Source organism: Oncorhynchus keta, unplaced genomic scaffold, assembly GCF_023373465.1.
Source record: "Oncorhynchus keta strain PuntledgeMale-10-30-2019 unplaced genomic scaffold, Oket_V2 Un_contig_24351_pilon_pilon, whole genome shotgun sequence".
Lineage (NCBI taxonomy): Eukaryota > Metazoa > Chordata > Actinopteri > Salmoniformes > Salmonidae > Oncorhynchus > Oncorhynchus keta.
The window spans coordinates 23,284-40,861 of record NW_026283854.1 but is presented as its reverse complement, the minus strand read 5'-3'; the positions used below and the strand labels follow the sequence as shown (position 1 = coordinate 40,861).

The window sequence follows — 17,578 nt, the reverse complement described above, 5'->3', positions numbered from 1 at the left end:
TCGTGGGTACCTGACAGGTGAGGTGTGTGACAGGAGGTACCTGACAGGTGAGGTGTGTCGTGGGTACCTGACAGGTGAGGTGTCGTGGGTCCCTGTTAGGTGAGGTGTGTCGTGGGTACCTGATAGGTGAGGTGTGTCGTGGGTACCTGATAGGTGAGGTGTGTCGTGGGTACCTGATAGGTGAGGTGTGTCCTGTAGGTCCCAATTAGGTGAGGTGTGTCGTGGGTACCTGATAGGTGAGGTGTGTCGTGGGTACCTGATAGGTGAGGTGTGTCGTGGGTACCTGATAGGTGAGGTGTGTCGTGGGTACCTGACAGGTGAGGTGTGTCGTGGGTACCTGAAGGTGAGGTGTGTCACCTGACAGGTGAGGTGTGTCGTGGGTACCTGACAGGTGAGGTGTGTCGTGGGTCCCTGTTAGGTGAGGTGTGTCGTGGGTACCTGATAGGTGAGGTGTGTCGTGGGTACCTGATAGGTGAGGTGTGTCGTGGGTACCTGACAGGTGAGGTGTGTCGTACCTGATAGGTGAGGTGTGTCGTGGGTACCTGACAGGTGAGGTGTGTCACCTGACAGGTGAGGTGTGTCGTGGGTACCTGATAGGTGAGGTGTGTCGTGGGTACCTGACAGGTGAGGTGTGTCGTGGGTACCTGATAGGTGAGGTGTGTCGTGGGTACCTGATAGGTGAGGTGTGTCGTGGGTACCTGATAGGTGAGGTGTGTCGTGGGTACCTGATAGGTGAGACAGTGAGTGTCGTGGGTACCTGATAGGTGAGGTGTGTCGTGGGTACCTGATAGGTGAGGTGTGTCGTGGGTACCTGACAGGTGAGGTGTGTCGTGGGTACCTGACAGGTGAGGTGTGTCGTGGGTACCTGATAGGTGAGGTGTGTCGTGGGTACCTGACAGGTGAGGTGTGTCGTGGGTACCTGATAGGTGAGGTGTGTCGTGGGTACCTGATAGGTGAGGTGTGTCGTGGGTACCTGATAGGTGAGGTGTGTCGTGGGTACCTGACAGGTGAGGTGTGTCGTGGGTACCTGATAGGTGAGGTGTGTCGTGGGTACCTGATAGGTGAGGTGTGTCGTGGGTACCTGATAGGTGAGGTGTGTCGTGGGTACCTGATAGGTGAGGTGTGTCGTGGTACCTGATAGGTGAGGTGTGTCGTACCTGATAGGTGAGGTGTGTCGTGGGTACCTGATAGGTGAGGTGTGTCGTGGGTACCTGACAGGTGAGGTGTGTCGTGGGTACCTGATAGGTGAGGTGTGTCGTAGGTACCTGATAGGTGAGGTGTGTCGTGGGTACCTGATAGGTGAGGTGTGTCGTGGGTACCTGACAGGTGAGGTGTGTCGTGGGTACCTGACAGGTGAGGTGTGTCGTGGGTACCTGATAGGTGAGGTGTGTCGTGGGTACCTGATAGGTGAGGTGTGTCGTGGGTACCTGATAGGTGAGGTGTGTCGTGGGTACCTGACAGGTGAGGTGTGTCGTGGGTACCTGATAGGTGAGGTGTGTCGTGGGTACCTGATAGGTGAGGTGTGTCGTGGGTACCTGACAGGTGAGGTGTGTCGTGGGTACCTGACAGGTGAGGTGTGTCGTGGGTACCTGATAGGTGCGTGGATGATCTTGTTGAGCAGGTTGTGGTGCAGGTTGGTAGCAGCAGACAGACCCAGGAACTCCACAGTCAGAGAGGTGATCAGACACAGGGCTATTCCCGCTCCACACAGGATGATAAACACTGGCACATAGTAGGAGTCAGGCAGACCAGCCTAGTAACCACATAATACACCACAAAGACACATAGAAGGAGTCAGGCAGACCAGCCTAGTAACCACATAATACACCACAAAGACACATAGTAGGAGTCAGGTTGACCAGCCTAGTAACCACATAATACACCACAAAGACACATAGTAGGAGTCAGGTTGACCAGCCTAGTAATCACATAACACACCACAAAGACACATAGTAGGAGTCAGGCAGACCAGCCTAGTAACCACATAATACACCACAAAGACACATAGTAGGAGTCAGGCAGACCAGCCTAGTAACCACATTATACACCACAAAGACACATAGTAGGAGTCAGGCAGACCAGCCTAGTAACCACATTATACACCACAAAGACACATAGTAGGAGTCAGGCAGACCAGCCTAGTAACCACATAATACACCACAAAGACACATAGTAGGAATCAGGTTGACCAGCCTAGTAATCACATAATACACCACAAAGACACATAGTAGGAGTCAGGTTGACCAGCCTAGTAATCACATAATACACCACAAAGACACATAGTAGGAGTCAGGTTGACCAGCCTAGTAACCACATTATACACCACAAAGACACATAGTAGGAGTCAGGCTGACCAGCCTAGTAACCACATTATACACCACAAAGACACATAGTAGGAATCAGGCTGACCAGCCTAGTAACCACATTATACACCACAAAGACACATAGTAGGAGTCAGGCAGACCAGCCTAGTAATCACATAATACACCACAAAGACACATAGTAGGAGTCAGGCAGACCAGCCTAGTAATCACACAATACACCACAAAGACACATAGTAGGAGTCAGGCAGACCAGCCTAGTAACCACATAATACACCACAAAGACACATAGTAGGAGTCAGGCAGACCAGCCTAGTAATCACATAATACACCACAAAGACACATAGTAGGAGTCAGGCAGACCAGCCTAGTAATCACATAATACACCACAAAGACACATAGTAGGAGTCAGGCTGACCAGCCTAGTAATCACATAATACACCACAAAGACACATAGAAGGAGTCAGGTTGACCAGCCTAGTAATCACATAATACACCACAAAGACACATAGAAGGAGTCAGGTTGACCAGCCTAGTAATCACATAATACACCACAAAGACACATAGTAGGAGTCAGGCAGACCAGCCTAGTAACCACACAATACACCACAAAGACACATAGTAGGAGTCAGGTTGACCAGCCTAGTAATCACATAATACACCACAAAGACACATAGTAGGAGTCAGGCTGACCAGCCTAGTAACCACATAATACACCACAAAGACACATAGTAGGAGTCAGGCTGACCAGCCTAGTAACCACATAATACACCACAAAGACACATAGTAGGAGTCAGGTTGACCAGCCTAGTAACCACGTTATACACCACAAAGACACATAGTAGGAGTCAGGTTGACCAGCCTAGTAACCACATAATACACCACAAAGACACATAGTAGGAATCAGGTTGACCAGCCTAGTAACCACACAATACACCACAAAGACACATAGTAGGAGTCAGGCAGACCAGCCTAGTAATCACATAATACACCACAAAGACACATAGTAGGAGTCAGGTTGACCAGCCTAGTAACCACATTATACACCACAAAGACACATAGTAGGAGTCAGGTTGACCAGCCTAGTAACCACATTATACACCACAAAGACACATAGTAGGAGTCAGGTTGACCAGCCTAGTAACCACATAACACACCACAAAGACACATAGTAGGAGTCAGGTTGTCTAGCCTAGTAACCACATTATACACCACAAAGACACATAGTAGGAGTCAGGCAGACCAGCCTAGTAACCACATAATACACCACAAAGACACATAGTAGGAATCAGGTTGACCAGCCTAGTAACCACATAATACACCACAAAGACACATAGTAGGAATCAGGTTGACCAGCCTAGTAACCACATAATACACCACAAAGACACATAGTAGGAGTCAGGCAGACCAGCCTCGTAACCACATAATACACCACAAAGACACATAGTAGGAGTCAGGCAGACCAGCCTAGTAACCACATAACACACCACAAAGACACATAGTAGGAGTCAGGTTGACCAGCCTAGTAATCACATAATACACCACAAATACACATAGTAGGAGTCAGGTTGACCAGCCTAGTAACCACATAATACACCACAAAGACACATAGTAGGAGTCAGGCTGACCAGCCTAGTAGCCACATTATACACCACAAATACACATAGTAGGAGTCAGGTTGACCAGCCTAGTAATCACATAATACACCACAAAGACACATAGTAGGAGTCAGGCAGACCAGCCTAGTAATCACACAATACACCACAAAGACACATAGTAGGTGTCAGGCAGACCAGCCTAGTAACCACATAATACACCACAAATACACATAGTAGGAGTCAGGCAGACCAGCCTAGTAACCACATAATACACCACAAATACACATAGTAGGAGTCAGGCAGACCAGCCTAGTAATCACATAATACACCACAAATACACATAGTAGGAGTCAGGCAGACCAGCCTAATAATCACATAATACACCACAAAGACACATAGTAGGAGTCAGGCAGACCAGCCTAGTAACCACATAATACACCACAAATACACATAGTAGGAGTCAGGCAGACCAGCCTAGTAACCACATAATACACCACAAAGACACATAGTAGGAGTCAGGTTGACCAGCCTAGTAATCACATAATACACCACAAAGACACATAGTAGGAGTCAGGCAGACCAGCCTAGTAACCACACAATACACCACAAAGACACATAGTAGGAGTCAGGTTGACCAGCCTAGTAATCACATAATACACCACAAATACACATAGTAGGAGTCAGGCAGACCAGCCTAGTAACCACATAATACACCACAAAGACACATAGTAGGAGTCAGGCAGACCAGCCTAGTAACCACATTATACACCACAAAGACACATAGTAGGAGTCAGGCTGACCAGCCTAGTAACCACATTATACACCACAAAGACACATTCGGTCAGATATCAGGATTTCAACAGGCCTTACTCACTTCCACTAACACTGAGTACTGGTTGTGAAAGGTGTTCATATCTCACCACTGAGTTTGTCCGATTAGAGAAGACAGCTGCTGCAGAGGCATTGACAAAGTCTCCTGTAACATTTCCAAAGTCTGGGGCATATCCATGAGCATCGTCATTAGCAGTCCCATTGACTGGGCCATCGCCATTAGCAGTCCCATTGACTGGGACATTGCCTTTAGCAGTCCATTCGGCCAGCCAGTAGTCGATGGCGACCATGACGGAGTGTTTCAGCAGCTTGGAGAAGACCATGAGGAAGACCATGAGGAAGCCACCAGAGGACAGGTACTGCCAGCACACCCTCCACGGGATCTTAGAGCGCCGACTGGTGGTCGTCGACATGTTGTCATCCTCTTCCTCCTCCTCTTCCTCCTCTGTCAGGGACGAGAGAATGAGTGATTATTGTCATGTCGTAATAGAACTTAACTTGTATGAGATACAGTGTTTGACAATGCATTTCACCTTCTTCGTCATCGTCGACCTGGTTCTTGGCCTCTCTGGAGTAGAAAGCTCTTCTCAGGGTCTTCCTCTCCAGAGCAGTCTGACAGTTATCAATCTCAGTGTCCTGCAGTACAGATACAACTGTTGTTAGGTTGGTTGGCAGGTAAATTAGCTACACTACACATTACAGAGCAGAGGAGGCTGGTGGGAGGAGTTATCGGAGGACAGGCTCATTGTAATGGCTGGAATAAATGCAATGGTCAAACACGTTGTTTCCATGTGTTGGCTCCGTTCCATTAATTCCATACCAGTCTTTACAATGAGCTCCTACACGTCCTCCTATAACTCCACCCACCAGCCTCCTCTGTTACAGACCGTCTGTCAGTAGGAGAGTAAAGAAGTGAATATGACCTTCTCTAGTTCCTGGTCCTGTCTGTTCATCAGGGTCTTCCAGTGTTCATACAGCTCTACATCATGAGTCTGAATGTCCTTCAGAGTGCCTTCCCTCAGCACTGAGCCATCCTTCATGGCTATGATCTGGGACACAGAGAGAACCGTGTAAAATCAGGACCCTTATAAACAAACCGTCTCAGGGTAGGAATGCTGATCTAGGATCAGGTCCCCCCGCCCCGTCCGTGTCATACTCTTTATTATGATCTAAAAGGAAAAACTGATCCTGTATCAGCAGCATTCCTACTCTAAGATGCTTTATGAATACAGACCCAGTGCAAACGGTAGAGAGGAATCCACACCAGACTGTTGAGATGCTCACCCAGTCAGCGTGGATGAGGTACTGCAGTTTGTGTGTGACCAGGACCACGGTGCGTTTATCATCCTGTAGGAACTTCAGGATGCCCTCCTGCATCAGGTGGTCACTCAGGTGGATGTCCAGCGCTGAGAACGGGTCATCCTGAGGGTAAAGGTCAGAGATCAGGGGTCAGAGACAACATGGACGATCCAATCAGATCAGAGCGTATCGGAGTGAAAGACTGTGGATTCAATTATGTTTTTTTTAACAGGAGATCATCCTTTATTCATATTAAGTTACAGCACGTTTAATTCACAGGTCTCAGATGACCTCAGAACATACAGTCAATCAAACCTAGTTCCCAGAGGACCCCGGAACCTGAATAAACACCAATGTATTACCATAGGATGACTTAGTCTTTATACTGTACAGCACTGAGACACGTAAACAGTCCTGAGGGCAGAAGGTCTGAGATCATCAGTCACAGCATGATAGACACCTCATTAGGAGACAAGACGTCATAGAGACGTACTCAGCTAATAGTTGTTGCTTCTAGCTGGGTGTTCACTCTGCAGTCCCACTGTGTATTAATACAGCACTTTAGAGTGCGATTTCCTTAATTGGCACATTTGTCAGTGTGAGCTGAGCTACGTATGGAGGAACGTGCCCGGTCCTATCCCACGACTGCCAGAGAGGCTGTATCAGGGGCGGAGGTTAGACATCTAATTAACAGTTGCCACAAGAAATGATGTGGGAACACAAACAGATGATGACATCACACAGGAGTAGGAAGAAATGGGATGTAGATGTACATAGAGTTGTCTGTAGCAGCGAGAGACGGGAAAGTGTGTGTGTGTATACATGTGTGAGTGTGTGTGTGTGTGTGTGTGTGTGTGTGTGTGTGTGTGTGTGTGTGTGTGTGTGTGTGTGTGTGTGTGTGTGTGTGTGTGTGTGTGTGTGTGTGTGTGTGTGTGTGTGTGTGTGTGCGTGTGTGTGTGTGTACGTGTGTGTGCATGTGTGTGTGTGATTGTGTGTACGTGTGTGTGTACGTGTGTGTGAGTGTGTGTGTGTGTACGTGTGTGTGTGCGTGTGATTGTGTGCACGTGTGTGTGTGTACGTGTGTGTGTGTGTGTGTGTACGTGTGTGTGCGTGTGTGTGTGTGATTGTGTGTACGTGTGTGTGTACGTGTGTGAGTGTGTATATGGCTAGCCAGGCCAGATGGCAGAGCAGAGGGATGCCTGTAAACATGGTATGGTTACAAGAGAGGCCTGCGGACAGAGATCCATCCCACCTGCTGCTCCTCCCGTTCCCATACAGAGGGAGGCTGGCTGGCCCTCCCTGGATCTCCCTGGCTGCCTCTGAAATCACACCCTATTCCCGATATAGTTCATCCTTACTCACACACTGTCCCAAAAGCAGTGTACTGTTTAGGGAATAGAAAAGGGTGTCCCTGTCTTTGGCTCTATTTGGCTCTCCCTGGAACACCTAGAGAACACCCTAGAACACCTAGAGAACACCCTAGAACACATAGAGAATGCCCTAAAACACAAAGAGAACACCCTAAAATACCAAAAGAACCCCCTAGAACACCTAGAGAACACCCTAAAACACATAGAGAACACCCTAGAACACTTAGATAACACCCTAAAACACAGAGAACACCCTAAAACACATAGAGAACACCCTACAACACCTCGATAACACCCTAAAACACCTAGAGAACACCATAGAACACCTAGAGAACACACTAGAACACCTAGATAACACCCTAAAACACATAGAGAACACCCTAGAACACCTAGATAACACCATAAAACGCCTAGAGAACACCCTAGAACACAGAGAACACCCTAGAACACCTAGAGAACACCATAGAACATGTAGAAAACACCCTAGAACACCTAGAGAACACCCTAGAACACCCTATAATACCTAGAGAACACCCTAAAACACCTAGAGAAAACACCCTAAAACACCATAGAAAACCCAGAGAACACCCTAGAGCACAGAAAACACTGTGGAACACCTAGAGAACACCCTAGTACACCCTAGAACACATAGAGAACACCCTAGAACACAACGAGAACACTCTAGAACACCCTGGCTCTGTCTGACTATTCTGAGAAGCCATCCTTGAGGGAGAGCTTCCAGCCTCTTCCAGTGAACTCAACAGGAAATGGATCTTCTATTGAAGTCAATAGATAAAGCACTTTATCATTCATTGACTCACCAGGAAGACGATGTTGGTGTTCTGGTAGAGAGCCCGAGCCACACATATCCTCTGTCTCTGGCCTCCACTCAGGTTGATCCCCTGGGAGAAAAACACACTTAAGAAGAGTAGCCAGGTACACAAGGAATCTGACACAAATCACTGTTCACTACAAGTTATTGGTATAATATGTCATTGTGTCTGAGGTAAGAGATGGGGCTTGTGCTTAAAAAGATGAGAATAGACAGTGATAAAAAAACACAATAATACTGAGGTGATTATAATAATGTAATAATTTATCCAGGGTTTCAGTACCCTCTCTCCGATCTCCGTCTGGTCTCCGAAGGGCAGGAGGTCTACATCAGGCTGCAGGGAGCAGGCGTCAATCACAGTCTTGTATCTGAGACACACAGCAGGGCATCAGACTGACAACACCCTCTATTAAGACACAGTTAGAAACATGGCTGCCTTGGAAACTAAGGTATTCAGGAAAACAGTCCTCATTAGAGAAGAGATATAAGCCAGCATCAGCCTCAAGAAGCATCAAGAGTGATAGCAATCTGATGGACCATCTAATTAGTGTCATTAAAAGTACATCTCAGCTGATGCAAGACCAGGTGAATTAACCAAACACAAACATTGGTCTAGTCTTAATTACATTGATGAATGGTGTTGAGGAGCAGCAGAGAATACAGTAGAGAAGAGTACAGTAGAGTACAGTAGAGTAGAGTACAGTAGAGAAGAGTACAGTAGAGTAGAGTAGAGTACAGTAGAGTAGAGTACAGTAGAGTAGAGTAGAGAAGAGTACAGTAGAGTAGAGTAGAGTACAGTAGAGTACAGTAGAGAAGAGTACAGTAGAGTAGAGTAGAGTACAGTAGAGTACAGTAGAGAAGAGTAGAGTAGAGTAAAGTAGAGTAGGGTAGAGTACAGTAGAGTAGAGTACAGTAGAGTAGAGTACAGTAGAGTAGAGTAGGGTAGAGTAGGGTAGAATACAGTAGAGTAGAGTACAGTAGAGTAGAGTAGAGTAGAGTAGAGTAGAGAAGAGTACAGTAGAGAAGAGTACAGTAGAGGACAGTACAGTAGAGTAGAGTACAGTAGAGTATAGTAGAGTAGAGAAGAGTACAGTAGAGTAGAGTAGAGTAGAGTAGAGTAAAGTAAAGTAGGGTAGAGTACAGTAGAGTAGAGAGTACAGTAGAGTATAGTAGAGTAGTAGTAGTAGAAGAGTACAGTAGAGTAAGAGTACAGTAGAGGACAGTAGAGAAGAGTAGTAGAGTAGAGTAGAGTACAGTAGAGTACAGTAGAGTAGAGAGAGTAGAGTACAGTAGAGTAGAGTAGAGTAGAGTACAGTAGAGTAGAGTAGGGTAGAGTAGGGTAGAGTACAGTAGAGTAGAGTACAGTAGAGTAGAGTACAGTAGAGTATAGTAGAGTAGAGAAGAGTACAGTAGAGAAGAGTACAGTAGAGGACAGTACAGTAGAGTAGAGTACAGTAGAGTATAGTAGAGTAGAGAAGAGTACAGTAGAGTAGAGTACAGTAGAGTAGAGTAGAATAGAGAAGAGTACAGTAGAGTAGAGTAGAGTAGAGTAAAGTAAAGTAGAGTAGGGTAGAGTACAGTAGAGTAGAGTAGAGTAGAGTAGAGTAGAGTAGGGTAGAGGACAGTAGAGTAGAGTACAGTAGAGTAGAGTACAATAGAGTAGAGTAGGGTAGAGTAGGGTGGAGTACAGTAGAGTAGAGTACAGTAGAGTAGAGTACAGTAGAGGACAGTACAGTAGAGTAGAGTACAGTAGAGTATAGTAGAGTAGAGAAGAGTACAGTAGAGAAGAGTACAGTAGAGTAGAGTACAGTAGAGTAGAGTAGAGTAGAGTAGGGTAGAGTACAGTAGAGTAGAGTACAGTAGAGTAGAGTACAGTAGAGTACAGTAGAGTAGAGTACAGTAGAGTAGTAGAGTAGAGTAGAGTACAGTAGAGTAGAGTAGGGTAGAGTAGGGTGGAGTACAGTAGAGTAGAGTACAGTAGAGTAGAGTACAGTAGAGGACAGTACAGTAGAGTAGAGTACAGTAGAGTATAGTAGAGTAGAGAAGAGTACAGTAGAGAAGAGTATAGTAGAGGACAGTACAGTAGAGTAGAGTACAGTAGAGTATAGTAGAGTAGAGAAGAGTACAGTAGAGTAGAGTACAGTAGAGTAGAGTACAGTCGATTAGAGTACATTAGAGTACAGTAGAGTACAGTACAGTAGAGTGCAGTACAGTAGAGTACAGTACAGTAGAGTAGGGTAGAGTAGAGTAGAGTAGAGTAGAGTAGAGTACAGTAGAGTGGAGTACAGTACAGTACAGCAGAGTACAGTAGAGTACAGTACAGTAGAGTAGGGTAGAGTAGAGTACAGTACAGTAGAGTAGGTTAGAGTACAGTACAGTACAGTAGTAGAGTAGAGTAGAGTAGAGTAAGAGTACAGTAGAGTAGAGTACACTAGAGTAGGGTACAGTAAAGTAGGGTAGAGTAGAGTACAGTAGGGTAGAGTAGAGTAGAGTAGGGTACAGTAAAGTAGGGTAGAGTAGAGTGGAGTACAGTACAGTAGAGTACAGCAGAGTATAGTAGAGTACAGTAGAGTACAGTACAGTAGATTAGAGTACAGTACAGTAGGGTAAAGTAGAGTAGGAGAGGAGAGTACAGTACAGTAGAGTAGGTTAGAGTGCAGTAGAGTACAGTAGAGTAGGTTAGAGTAGAGTAGAGGAGTACAGTAGAGTAGGTTAGAGTAGAGTACAGTACAGTACAGTAGAGTAGAGTAGGTTAGAGTAGAGAAGAGTAGAGGAGAGTACAGTAGAGTAGTTAGAGTACAGTACAGTAAGTTAGAGTACAGTTTAGTACAGTACATTACAGTACAGTAAGTTAGAGTACAGTTTAGTACAGTACAGTACAGTAGGTTAGAGTAGAGTCGAGTAGAGTACAGTACAGTAGGTTAGAGTAGAGTACAGTACAGTACAGTAGGTTAGAGTAGAGTAGAGGAGAGTACAGTAGAGTAGGTTAGAGTAGAGTACAGTAGAGTAGGTAAGAATACAGTACAGTACAGTATGTTAGAGTAGAGTAGAGTAGAGTAGAGTAGAGTAGAGTAGAGTAGAGTAGAGGAAAGTACAGTACAGTAGATTAGGGTAGAGTAGAGTACAGTATAGTACAGTAGAGTAGAGGAGAGGAGATGAGAGTACAGTAGAGTAGCTTAGAGTACAGTACAGTACAGTACAGTACAGTACAGTACAGTAGGTTAGACTAGAGTTAAAGTAGAGTAGAGTAGAGTGGAATAGAGTACAGTAAAGTAGAATAGAGTGGAGTAGAGTTCAGTACAGTAGAGTAGAGTGGAGTAAAGTAGAGTAGAGTGGAGTAAAGTAGAGTAGAGTGGAGTAGAGTAGAGTACAGTAAAGTAGAGTAGGGTAGAGAAGGGTAGAGTAGAGAGTGGTGTTTTACCTCTGTTTGTTGAAGGGACTGCCAAACGTGATGTTATCCTCCACGGTGGCATTCAGCAGCCAAGACTTCTGGGTAGCGTAGCCCACAGAGTACCTGTTCTTACTGAGGCATTATGGGAAATGGAGGCAGAAGAGAGAGAGAGCTCAAACTACAAACATGGAGGTAGGGGAGGGGGTAATCTTTGAGACGTCAACATTGAGGCACATCAAGCGGTGAGTGGGGGAAGTGGGTTTAGGTTTCTAACACGGGTTAATGATGAGCTGGAAGAGTTGAACCAAAATAACAACAATGTGCTGGGAGTCCAGTTTGTTGATCTTGTTGGATGTGCAGCAGAACTACCCAAAGGACTACCCAAAGGATATGCTTGAGGATAAGAGCATTATGTATCTGAAGGCACAGTGCTTTGTGTACCAATGTGTACCAGTGTTCCCACCACCATATGTTAGCCTTAGCTGTTATTAATGGCTGAGTAATTGTACGATATAAGAGAAAGAGAGAATGAAGACGTTAGCTATGGGTCATGCACACTAACCAGGATGTTGGTCTCTTTGTGTACTGTATTCCTATTGTCTCCTGTTGAAAACATACTGTTCCACAGTGTCAAAATATATCTCTATCCCTTTAACTGCCTTTTCAGTCAGTTACTTCAGACCCAGACTCCCAGCATGGAAGCACACAAACACTCCACGACTCACTCCACGACTCACTCCACGACTCACTCCACGACCAGCTAGTAACAACTCAATGATCACCATGACTGAAGAATGGAGGGGTTGAGGGAGGGATAAAGGGAATGATGGCAGGGGAAGGGAGGGATGGAGGGATAAAGGGAATGATGGCAGGGGAAGGGAGGGGTTGAGGGAGGGATATAGGGAATGATGACAGTGGAAGGGAGGGATTGAGGGAGGGATATAGGGAATGATGGCAGGGGAAGGGAGGGATTGAGGGAGGGATAAAGGGAATGATGGCAGGGGAAGGGAGGGGTTGAGGGAGGGATAAAGGGAATGATGGCAGGGGAAGGGAGGGATTGAGGGAGGGATAAAGGGAATGATGACAGTGGAAGGGAGGGATTGAGGGAGGGATATAGGGAATGATGGCAGGGGAAGGGAGGGATTGAGGGAGGGATAAAGGGAATGATGGCAGGGGAAGGGAGGGATTGAGGGAGGGATAAAGGGAATGATGGCAGGGGAAGGGAGGGATTGAGGGAGGGATATAGGGAATGATGGCAGGGGAAGGGAGGGATTGAGGGGGATAAAGGGAATGATGGCAGGAAGGGAGGGATTGAGGGAGGGATAAAGGAATGATGGCAGGGGAAGGGGGGATTGAGGAGGATAAAGGAATGATGGGGAAGGAGGATTGAGGGAGGGATAAAGGAATGATGAGGGGAAGGATATTGAGGAGGATAAAGGAATGATGGCAGGGAAGGAGGGATTGAGGAGGATAAAGGGAATGATGGCAGGGGAAGGGAGGGATTGAGGAGGGATAAAGGAATGATGGCAGGGGAAGGGAGGGATTGAGGAGGGATAAAGGAATGATGGCAGGAAGGGAGGGATTGAGGGATATAGGGAATGATGAATGATGGAGGGATATAAGGAATGATGGCAGGGAATAGGGAATGATGAGGGGTGATTGATGGAGGGATATGGAGGGATAATTGAGGAGGATATAGGGAATGATGGCAGGGAATAGAGGATTGATGGAGGGATATAGGGAATGATGGAGGGATATAGGGAATGATGGCAGGGGAATAGGAGGGATTGAGGGATGGATATAGGGAATGATGGCAGGGAATAGAGGATTGGGAGGGATGAATAGAGGATTGATGGAGGGATATGGGAATGATGACAGGGAATAGAGGATTGATGGAGGGATATGGGGAATGACGGCAGGGAATAGAGGGATTGATATAAAGGGAATGATGAGGAGGGATATAGGGAATGATGGCAGGGAAGGGAGGGATTGAGGGAGGGATAAAGGAATGATGGCAGGGGAAGGAGGGATTGAGGAGGGATAAAGGGGATGATGGCAGGGGAAGGGAGGGATTGAGGAGGGATAAAGGAATGATGGGGGAAGGAGGGATTGAAGGGATAAGGGAATGATGACAGGGGAAGGGAGGGATTGAGGAGGGATATAGGGAATGATGGCAGGGAAGGAGGGAATGAGGAGGATAAAGGGAATGATGGGGGAGGGATATAGGGAATGATGGCAGGGAATAGGAGGGATTGATGGAGGGATATAGGGAATGACGGCAGGGGAATAGAGGGATTGAGGGAGGGATATAGGGAATGACGGCAGGGGAATAGAGGGATTGATGGAGGGATATAGGGAATGATGGAGGGATATAGGGAATGATGGCAGGGGAATAGAGGGATTGAGGGAGGGATATAGGGAATGATGGAGGGATATAGGGAATGATGGCAGGGGAATAGAGGGATTGATGGAGGGATATGGGGAATGACGGCAGGGGAATAGGAGATTGATGGAGGGATATGGGGAATGACGGCAGGGGAATAGAGGGATTGATGGAGGGATATGGGGAATGACGGCAGGGGAATAGAGGGATTGAGGGAGGAATATAGGGAATGATGGCAGGGGAATGGGGAATGACGGCAGGGGAATAGAGGGATTATCGGAGGGATGGAGGGAGGGATATAGGGAATGATGGCAGTGGAAGGGAGGGATTGAGGGAGGGATATAGGGAATGATGGCAGGGGAAGGGAGGGATTGAGGGATATAGGGAATGATGGCAGGGGAAGGGAGGGATTGAGGGAGGGATATCGGGAATGATGGCAGGGGAAGGGAGGGGTTGAGGGAGGGATATAGGGAATGATGACAGTGGAAGGGAGGGATTGAGGGAGGGATATAGGGAATGATGGCAGTGGAAGGGAGGGATTGAGGGAGGGATATAGGGAATGATGGCAGGGGAAGGGAGGGATTGAGGGATATAGGGAATGATGGCAGGGGAAGGGAGGGATTGAGGGAGGGATATAGGGAATGATGGCAGGGGAAGGGAGGGGTTGAGGGAGGGATATAGGGAATGATGACAGTGGAAGGGAGGGATTGAGGGAGGGATATAGGGAATGATGACAGTGGAAGGGAGGGATTGAGGGAGGGATATAGGGAATGATGACAGTGGAAGGGAGGGATTGAGGGAGGGATATAGGGAATGATGGAGGGATATAGGGAATGATGACAGTGGAAAGGAGGGATGGAGGGAGGGATATAGGGAATGATGACAGTGGAAGGGAGGGATTGAGGGAGGGATATAGGGAATGATGACAGTGGAAGGGAGGGATTGAGGGAGGGATATAGGGAATGATGGCAGGGGAAGGGAGGAAGGGGGTGACGGCAGGGTCCCTTCAGAGGAAGTTTAAAAAGGGGTACCTCCTGGTTTCTTCAAAAGACCCGTCCGTCTCAAAACAACTGCAAGTCACGTTCAATGTGTTAGAGTCTGTACAGCCAGATAGACACAACCACCTCGACTTCAACTTCCTTTACACATGAAGAGCTGAACCGCACGCGCGTGTGTGTGTGTGTGTGTGTGTGTGTTTGTGTGTGTGTGTACAGAGTCGCGTATGTGTGTTCAAATGTAAATCTAGTCCTTACAGTAAAGCCCTAAAACTGTGTATCGGGGCGAAGACATTTGGACAGAGAGCCAAGAGTCAATTTAATCCAGCTTTATCTACAGAATGACCTCCCTCAACAGTGCAGGCATACTGTCATGATACTGTCATTGTCTCAGGCCCAGGACACTGTCTGCTCTAATGGTGTTATGGCTTCTCCTAGAATGATGTAGGTCTACATGAGGGTGGGTGGGATTCAGTGGGGATAACAGCGTCTGCTTAATCAACCATTCTCAACCCAGTCCTTGGGGCCACTAGTCCTTTCACATATTTGGTGTATATTCAAAACTAGCCTAAATGATTCAACTAGTCAACTAATAGCCAACTGACTTAAGTGTTGAGACCCAAATTATTCAACTAGTGAACTAATAGCCAAATGACTTATAAATGTAGAATGTACTGTACAGGGATGAGATGGGAAGAGTAAACCCGAGGGAGAAAATACCTGTTGGCCTCGTGCAGCATCTCACTCACAGGCAGTCTGATTTAGATAGAAAACAACCACGACAGAAGAAGACAGAACACAGACAAGGCTGAGGTTAGTGTCTACGGCCCGTGGTGACTACCTGTCCTGCTATGGTACTGACAGGCACCTTCGTTCGCTCACATAAGAGTGGACTTGATTTGGAAAGGTCCATTTCATTTTTGGGTTACTGCTAAGAAGAGCAGCCGTTATGGTTCTAAACAGATTGAGGAGACATAGTGGTTCTAACGGTAACTGTGGTGCACCATCAGCATCATAGAGAACTTTAAAGAACTATATGGACCATGTTTCATAGCAGTGTATGAAGGGAGAGAAGTGTTTAATAGATTGGTAGGGTATATTACAGCTTATTAACAGGCTGGGACTTAATGGAGGACAATCAAATCAACAGTTACTAAACCTACAACAAACTAATACCACTGTTTTCATTCAGTCCAAATAGCTCCAAATGAAAACCTTCCGGTCTGAAGTGTATTATTCATTCAATAACCCAAACAAATAGTTAACCCAATCCAATCTAATTCAATTATACAATTGAACACTTCCTGGACACGTAATCACGCTAACTCCCAGCCAATATGTCGTTGGCAAGAAAATGCTGCAACGCCCAGTTCGTTAGCAATTAGCATGTGTCTGTTCTTCCGCTCAGGTTTCAGTCTAAATGCTAATGCTATGAATGCTAATGCTATGAATGCTAATGCTATGAATGCTAATGCTATGAATGCGAATGCTAATCAGAGATCCATCTCCAGAACACCACAGACGACCAAATCTTAATTTGACATTAGAGTACATTAATGTGAGTGCAGAGCTCAAATTAAGATTTGGCCCTAGGAGATGGACATACATTTTCTGTTTGGTTGTAAAAATATGAATAACAGAAAAATGTGAAGACAGAGAGTTGAAAATGGAAAGGTCCAGTTTTATAAGTGATGGTGACTGTGAGGTTGTGTTATAGAGATGAGTAGATAGATAGATGATGTTAGACAGTCAAAGTTCAGGCAAAGCTGTCATCAGCAAGCAGACAGTGAGCGATGTACAGAGAGACAGAGGAGCAGCCAGCTCTCCTTCCATAGCAACCACAGCCACAGAGACAGACACAGGAAGGACAACACACAGGACCAACAAGATGGAGGGTGGAATGGCTTCTTATTCCACAGATGAAGGCTTTGATTAGCATTGGTGGAGAAGCACAGTGAAACACCCATTTCAAATGGACTTAATGGACGAGTCTGACAGCTAGTCAACTCTAGAAAGACACGACGACCCAAAACGAGACTGAGAGGGATAAAGAGGAAATGAGATGTGTATCCATCTTGGTCTTTGAGTGGACCTCAGCATGTTCAGTACCTAATAAAGATGAGAACCCAGAGATTTACACCCTATTATAGACCTTCTAACATGTAGCTTATGCTGGTTGGTACCACTCACTTGCTCCAGTAGACCTTTCCACTGAGGGTCTGCATCTCTCCCAGCATGGCCAGCAACAGGGACGACTTCCCACAACCCACCTGGCCCACGATCATGGTCAGCTGACCTGGAGATCAGACACAGGAGACACAGGACAAGAAGACACTATGGTATGAAGACACTATATAAAGTGAAGACACTATATAAAGGTATGAAGACACTATATAAAGACAAGAAGACACTATATAAAGGTATGAAGACACTATATAAAGACACTATATAAAGATAAGAAGACACTATATAAAGGTATATATAAAGAAGACACTATATAAAGATAAGAAGACACTATATAAAGGTATGAAGACACTATATAAAGATAAGAAGACACT

General features: G+C 46.2%; 1 protein-coding gene across 1 annotated transcript in view; it reads right to left on the bottom strand.

Moving 5' to 3' along the window:
• Positions 1-17,578, bottom strand: part of LOC118382908 (ATP-binding cassette sub-family C member 9-like) — a gene marked incomplete at its 5' end in the record, with an annotated part of 77,736 nt that overhangs the window by 40,798 nt on the left and 19,360 nt on the right. Inside the window, 11 exons of the mRNA XM_052505606.1 lie at positions 1,590-1,753; positions 4,840-5,195; positions 5,284-5,386; positions 5,674-5,799; positions 6,035-6,172; positions 8,241-8,321; positions 8,535-8,619; positions 11,673-11,774; positions 15,057-15,095; positions 15,741-15,776; positions 17,211-17,324. Coding sequence (XP_052361566.1) covers positions 1,590-1,753; positions 4,840-5,195; positions 5,284-5,386; positions 5,674-5,799; positions 6,035-6,172; positions 8,241-8,321; positions 8,535-8,619; positions 11,673-11,774; positions 15,057-15,095; positions 15,741-15,776; positions 17,211-17,324 — 1,344 coding nt within the window. The remainder of the gene's footprint in view (positions 1-1,589; positions 1,754-4,839; positions 5,196-5,283; positions 5,387-5,673; positions 5,800-6,034; positions 6,173-8,240; positions 8,322-8,534; positions 8,620-11,672; positions 11,775-15,056; positions 15,096-15,740; positions 15,777-17,210; positions 17,325-17,578) is intronic.